At 39.8% G+C, this 7,723-nt stretch overlaps 1 protein-coding gene across 1 annotated transcript; it reads right to left on the bottom strand.

Moving 5' to 3' along the window:
• Positions 1 to 4,367: 4,367 nt before the first annotated feature.
• LOC127618475 (pleckstrin homology-like domain family A member 3) lies at positions 4,368 to 7,723 on the bottom strand. Its single transcript, XM_052090941.1, has 2 exons — positions 7,027 to 7,723; positions 4,368 to 6,105 (listed from the first exon to the last, which is right to left on the bottom strand). The coding sequence occupies exon 1, from the start codon at positions 7,422 to 7,424 to the stop codon at positions 7,041 to 7,043; it is 384 nt and encodes a 127-aa protein (XP_051946901.1). The 5' UTR covers positions 7,425 to 7,723; the 3' UTR covers positions 4,368 to 6,105; positions 7,027 to 7,040.

Raw genomic sequence — 7,723 nt, 5'->3', positions numbered from 1 at the left:
GGTGACAGGTTCTTTTTGCTTAATTCTTTACGAGAGTTGTCATGACTGAAATATGCTCATTTAACCATATTCCTAATTTCTCCTTGACATGTGGATGAATTAATCTGTGTATTCATAAACATCTTTTAAGCAGTGTTTATTATCAACATGCAGCTATTGAACCCATTTCACATGGGCATATGGCTCTATTATAGACAGACTAACTGTAGGTCACTTCTCTCATTACAATGCTTGTAACATAAACCGTTGCACCACACCTTTGGTAAAAAATTTCACAACATGACTCAAAATCATAAGAATATGATTTTTGCAGTACATCTTTGCTCTAATATCAAAGGTCTTACTTTAATAAAGTTATGCTCCAACGTGCATTTTCGTCATAAATATATTGGTTGTAGCTTTTTATACTATGTTAAAGGCTACATTGGTTTGCTTTTCTTGCAAAAATACCCTAACCGCATAAAAAACATTGACAATACATGTAATCGTGTATTTATTGGATTTATGTTTTATCCGTCAAAGCGTTTCTAACAGTTTTCTTGTTAAGCTGTAGAAACATGATGTAGCTCCTCTATTAAGCTCCCATGGGAAAGTTCCTCAATTACGTCATATCCACCAATTCACTCACAATAGTATAAACTTGTATGAATCTAAAGAAAGTGGTTCACCGCTGTTCAAATGCACTTTGGATCGCTGAATAGTCTAAACATTAAATTAAGCAAATGACAATAATTGCTGCCCGGGCAAGCATGGCCGTCAGCTCCGCGTCGGCCTGCGACTGAGCTGCCGCACCCGAGGGGGGGAGTCCAGCTGAGTCCTCGGCGTCAGACATGACGAGCCCGCTCTCCAATGCCGCGATCGATAACTCATCTTCGTCACAAGCTCCAAACAAGATCACTGGCCCGCCGAACCCGGCAACCTCGCTCCAGAGCTCGCTCGGAGCATACGAGCGTGGCAGGGAATGGGAGGTCCGTGGGGGAATACCCGGCGGAGAAGCTCCCATTGGTATCCTCATATCGCCCCCAGTCCTAACCGACCCCACCTCATACCCGTAGGTAGAAGGACCGAGTCGGGGATCCGCTGGGGTGGCTTGCCCTCTTACGAAGGCGAGCCGCAACCGCAGCGTAGCCATGGTCATGTCCTCGCAATGAGGACATGAACCATCCATGCACGCTGACTCCACGTGGGTGGCACCAAAACACGTAAGGCAGCGATCGTGGCCATCAGAAGTGGAGAGATATCGACCGCAACCTGGAAAATACACGAACGAAAAAGCATCTTGAAAAAGACGCATTCGTTTGCGCCACACTTTTAGAGAAAAATAGATACTCTTTTGTGAATTTATATATATACGTGTATATATATATATAGGAAGCTCTGCTCTGCTGTCGAAGTGCCCAGGGGTGTTGCTCAACACAACCGTAGTGTGCGAAGGGGAGAACCGCTGTAATGCGCCGTAGATCCAACAGCTTTAGAGAGAGAGAGATGAATGGAACAGCAGGAGGGATTCAGCTCAGTGAATGCGTCCACTCGGCTCAGAAGAACAAATCTGAATGTGTTTGCAAGCGGCACTCCTTTTATATCCGTATGTCTGGCGGAGTAGCATGCTCCAATTGGCATGCTCCAATTCTCATTGGCCTTTTCTCAAAGATCAGAGATGTCTGGGCTCCCAAGAGTGAACCCCTAGTGTCAATTCATCGACACAACATCAAGTGAGAGACAGATAGGGAACCCAAGTTATAATTGTAAGTTTATTGTCAGTAAGGGTTTTATTAACTGCTGGTTTCTTGTAAACGGAAGCTGTTACGCAACTTGACTATGTGTGCACCTTTATAATTTGACCAGTGCAACTGCACCAAAATACCACACCGCTGGATATGCCAAATGGCCTTTAAAATGAATAATAACAGATACCGGATTGTTTTCATCTCCCTTTTTAAAATTAATAAGCCTATTTATTTTGTATTACTGTAACTATACAAAAATATATGGCAGCTAAAAAAAAATTATTTACATTTATATTATATGCATTTTTTATGTTGTCTGCAACCCAATCAGAACAGACATGGGCCGCAAAACAGTAGTGTATGCTGTAGTTTATTGTGTTTTGCACCTAACTTTTATAGTAAGTTCTTACTACCACTGTATGTGTCTGATCTGCCGTCCAGAGTCAAAGGGTCAAGCTGTTTTTTCTCTTTCGCTAAATGGAAGCGCAGCGAAGACGAGCAGCTGTACATCATCACATCATTAGCTGTGTAACTCCAGGCCAATCGCATGTAAGCCATTGCTTTATAAGTCTGCTCACAATCTATCTCATTGCTGTTTCAGTGTGCTAACCGGCAACCTCCACCACCCCACCACCACCAGTTGAGCCCTGTCCCACACGGGGGTAGGCTCCTCGCCCCTGCCTCCTATCTCTGTCAGGATATGATGGTTCCGAATACAACTCCCTCGCACCGCCAGACATTACTATGCCAAAGAGAGACATTACTTTTCTGTTTTACATTCATCAAATAAATGGCATCTTAAACCTTACTCAAGCCTGCATGTCTTCCGGATAGAAATATCTTTAGCATTGTTTTCATTGGACACAGTAAGGAAGGACAATTTTAATATTCTGTAATTCTTATATTTATAAGTTCAGGATTGTCTCATTAATACAGACTGTGAACCAGTTGATCATGCTAAATGTCGTACTGCTACAGTATACTGACTCCCATGGGCAAGTCCTTTTCAATTGTATTGACAGACAATATTCTTTTCATTTTCAGTTTCAGTTTCACAACTCCATGGCTAGGATTATTTGGTTCTCAATGTACACTGAGACATTTTGAGACATATCAGTCAACAGTCAACAGTCTCTCTTTGTCAGTGGGCAATTCAATTTACAATACTTTCAGAAAGTTGAAAAAGATTGTAGACCCCTTTACAAGTGTGTTTGTGTTATATAATTCCAAATGCAATTAATTTATTTTTCATAGATCAACACACCCATCACAACGTGGAAAGACTTGGATTAAGAGATGTTAACTGTAGTCTTCATGTCTGTCATTTAAGGCTATTCAGAGTTCTCATTCAGAGTCAGAGATAGAAAGAGAGTGACATATTGTGTTCTTTGGGTCATTGTCTTTCCGAAAGGTTCGTTTTCACCCTTATAACCGTTTTCAAAAGGTTATATGCCCTTTTGAAAGGGTTATCTTCAAGGATTACTTTACATTTCGCTCTGTTTTCCTTGATTGTCTCCCAGTCCCTCAAAAATATCCCACCAGCATAACACTCTGTGTTTCAATCATGATTGTTCTTAAGGATGATCAAAAAAGATGCATTGTTAAAGCTAATTTAGGAAGTCCAGACCCACATTCAAAATACTGTAATTATATCCAAGCTATCCTATCAAACTATTATATCACTGCTTTAAAAATCACAAAAATGTTTCGTATTTGATTTCACAGGAATGTGCTTTGACCTTAAAAACATTTTCCTGTAAGAGAGGTTTAGATTTCCAGTCAAAAGGATTTAGAAAATCTACAAAAGGAGATTTAAAAGCATGGGATTCTTGTAGCCTATAACATGATACTAAACAGGAACAAAGTCAAATCCAGTCTTGTTTACATAGCACATTCTACAGGATTCATATCGACCTTTCGGGTGACCTTATATTGCTCACACTGTAAATGCCCTATGAAGAATATGAAGACAAACTTCATTGTCACATCATATATTTGAAGTAAATAAATAACTATGCAGGTTCATTTATAGCTCTTATCTACTTTAAAAGGACTTTCCAAAATGTGAATTAAAGCTTAACAACTTCCACAGAACAAGAAGTATAATGTAGTCTAATTACAGTTCAACACTATATATACACCCAGACATTCACAGAGACAATTTATCCCAAAACTACACAATATAGCATGACAATTCCAAAAATCTAACAAGGTCCAGCACTCTGTAAGTCAGGCTGCTGACTCATCTCGAGGTTGTGCCTTTTTTAACAGAGCCTCTTTAGTAGCCCATGCTCTGGGAGTTTCCAGTACACACAATCTCCCTATTATTGCAACACCACAGGCACAGCCCAGGGCACTAAAACTGCCTAGAGTTGGGACCACAGCTATACTGGAGAGTGTAAATTTCTCCACTGATGGTTAGGTTTAGGGTTGCATTCCTGCTTTCAGTATTACATCATTTACAACTAAAAATACAACTCACTTTTAGTGCCACCCTGTGGACATTTCACCTGGAATCTCACACATGCAGGTACACTCTACAACAATTCCTGCTTCAGCCACTGGGGCAGTGATTCAAATTTTGGTAAGCACAAACTGATTTCAGCAGCAGAACCAAGTGACAGATGAATTTGTGCCAAAATAATGTAGAGTTTTATTTGCCGCACATCCTTTGAAATCAACAAAAGACATTGACAGTGTTTTCTTATTCTGCTATCCTACTATATATAATTATGGTTAGATGCAGACAGATCAGAACAGACCTGCGGCTCCATTTTGGGTCGCCGATTGGATTTCCATACAATCTGACTTCTCCATCTGTGGTTTTTAGATTATTAGTGACGTTAGCAGATCTTTAACAGTCAGTAATTACATTTTTCATTCATGGAAAGGAACCATAGGTACCATAGCTGTGTGGATGCAGCATCATATAAATTATACTGAATGTATACTGAATGAGCATTTTGCCACTTCAAAATGAGACTTTTTTAGCATTTTGAGTGCTTATGGGACAGCCATTTGTCGGGACAGTGTTTCACTATCTATCTGTGAAGTACAGGATAAGAGGGATGTCATAATTTTGTCCTAAATATGGGATGTCCCGGCTAATAAAAAGAGAAAGTATTTTAACTAAAACAAAATACACACTTCAGCTCAATTCACAAGCCACTCTTTGTTACTGCAGGAGTGCATTTTAAGAACTATAACTTAACTTCCATAATGCACAATGGCAAAACATATTCACCCTGAAGAAAAAATCCCTGTTTGACAACTTCTTTGATGGCTTCAAACTGATGACTCAAGAAAGCAGGAAAGGCGGGACACTATTAGTCAGTGAGGCCATTGTCCGGGCATGTGCCGCAGAGGCACTTGAGGTTGAGATTCGGGTAAGCAGGGCAACTGTAAGCTGCACTTAACATACAGAACTACTGCAGCCTCTATAGTCATGGGCTTCTAATTAGTATAACATATTCTGCTGTTGCCTTGGGCCATTACAAACTAATTAAAAGAGATACACACTAATATGCCTTACAAAGCCAAAGTATTTTTTTATTTGGGTCTAACTTATAACATAATGAACTTTGTGCAGAATTCAAAAGCAATTCTTTAGATTGTTCTTTTTTTAACTATTATACAGAAGATTATTTTCAAACTTTGGCAACTGTTCAGGTTACGTAGAGTACAGAATATGGAAAAATTGCAAAAAGATAATAACAGCATTGCCTAGCCATCAACCTTGTTTTCCACTCAGTCGGATACATTCCAAGAAACAGCAGGCAAGTCTTCCTGGCGTGCGTTTTCTGCTGTTGAAAAGCCTTTACAACTGAATAAATCCAGATTCTGCTTTTAAACACTTATGAAATGTTAACCAGTGCATCACAGGGGCTGTGAGTCATACTTCATTTATGGTTAATGACTTCAAAAGCAGCATCATACTTAATACTGACAGTGAGCCAAAAATGGAGTCCTCCAATTAGGAGGTAAACCAAAAATGTATTTTAAAAATGTACACTCTGACACTCTGCTGTAAATTTGCATGCATGCTGAATTATGGTGAAGAGAAATCCATGGGGTCTCTCTATTGCCATTGGCTTTGCAACAAAAGGTCAAGCAAAATAACTCCAATGATTTTAAAAGATTATCCATGGCATAACACCAATGCGTATAATTCCATCCAAGGAGTCATTTACAAAGAGATGTGAATATCACTTTAGAAAATGGTGGAAGTGCAAAAAAGTCTTCAAACTTCTCTGTGGTTTTTAAGTTTGGAATAAACCTTTCGTCTGGAGTTTCCTTAACACTGGGCTTCCAAATGCCTTCCCTTTCTCGTCCACAGTCTCACACTCTTTTTAGGATCCTTTGTCTGTGCTGAAGAATTCTGGTGGATACAATAGTCATACTGCATTAGTGTGGTGTTTACAGGCTGATGAGCAAAGAGTATTTAGTGGGTTATGGCTGTGGGAATAATAATACTGTATATATATATATATATATATATATATATATATATATATGGTCTGATTTCCTCATTGCACTTGAGCATATGTTCCATGTTTCATTCACTTGAATGAAAAGGGGCTTGTCAAGCGTGAATGCCTTTTAGAATTAATTCCGAATTATGTCCCCAAGTCAGAAAATCGTAGAGGAACGTGTACAGGATTCTTACAGTATTGAAGCTGTAGTAGCCTATTGGAATTTCTATCATAATTTGGGACCAACTAAGGACTGTAAATGGGTCAAATAAGATCCTGCTGAATTCCTACTGGATTTTATGATTCTTATTTTATTTTTAGACTCCAGTTGGGTATTCTGTAATCTTTGACAAACTCTATTGTGCTCTATTTGTTATACTGGACACTTAAATTAAATCACATTGGGGAGCTATCAGAGTTGTAAAATTCAGAAAGATTTATATCAGATTTTCTTTTTTGTACTCTTTGTAATCATTCAGTAATGATGTTTTCTATAGTTTTGTCTTTTTGTTGTGTTGGAACCCTGTGAGCAAATTCCCATTATTATCCTTTAGAACTGGTTAGACTAACTAAGTTAAGACAGAAATTCCAATAGGAATCCTTTGGGATTTCTGACTAGGGCATTTATGTCATGCAAACCCTTTGATTTTTCCATAGACCAGAATGTAATGCGTCAGTCTTTGAAAGAGCTTAAGCCAACAAAGGGAAAGCAGATGTTATTTTGGATAATTGGTTCCTGAGAACGCCTTTCCAAAATATAGAGTTGATTGTTAGGTCAAAACGATTACAGCAACATCAAAATCTGTTCATCTGCCATATGTGTTTACCCTCAGCCGTTGAGTCAAAGCTCGACATCTCCCTCCCCGCAGCTTCCCAGATGTGACATGTGTCTTTTCCTGCCGGTCTGAACGGCGACGCGGTTTTTGAATCGCACCAGCGCGAGCGCAATCTCCGCGTTCCACGCCGTTCCCTCCTGCTGGCACCTGAAGTCAATCTCTTTACCGCCGTTCATCACGATAGTGAAGTACACCAGACCCCGCTTATACTCCACGCAGTCCAGCGTGCTCATCTCCTCGAAGCGCATCTCTTTACTGTTGTCGCCTTTACAGTCGTACAGACAGAGTCCGTCCTCCGTGAGGACACAACGCTTCTTCTTCCACAGCTGTAGAAGTCCATTACTCCTCTTCTCCAAATGGCCATCTTTCATGACTTTACACATGCTCATTCTGGATAGGCGTTGGTGTAACGCGGTATATGAAAAATAAGCAGGCAGTTAGAATAACGTGTCCACTGCTGTATCGTGTAGCTTTAACGAAGAATAACACCACTTAATTTATGACGTAAATAGCTCATTTTAAATGTTACACGTGAAATTATTTCCGCTAAAGAACTGATTCCTGTTCCACGCATCGTCGCTACATTGCCGGCAGACACCTCCGCGGTTATAGAGCCATTTCCGACTTTTATATATTGTTACAATCTACTTGGAAGTCCCGTAATATGGGCATGTTGGTACTTGCCCCT

The sequence above is a fragment of the Xyrauchen texanus genome, chromosome 25 (assembly GCF_025860055.1).
Source record: "Xyrauchen texanus isolate HMW12.3.18 chromosome 25, RBS_HiC_50CHRs, whole genome shotgun sequence".
Classification (NCBI taxonomy): Eukaryota; Metazoa; Chordata; class Actinopteri; order Cypriniformes; family Catostomidae; genus Xyrauchen; species Xyrauchen texanus.
This window is presented reverse-complemented; position numbering and strand designations above follow the sequence as displayed.

Coding starts and splice junctions, on each gene's coding strand:
- LOC127618475 (XM_052090941.1), bottom strand. CDS start 7,424: ATGAGCATGTGTAAAGTCATGAAAGATGGCCATTTGGAGAAGAGGAGT.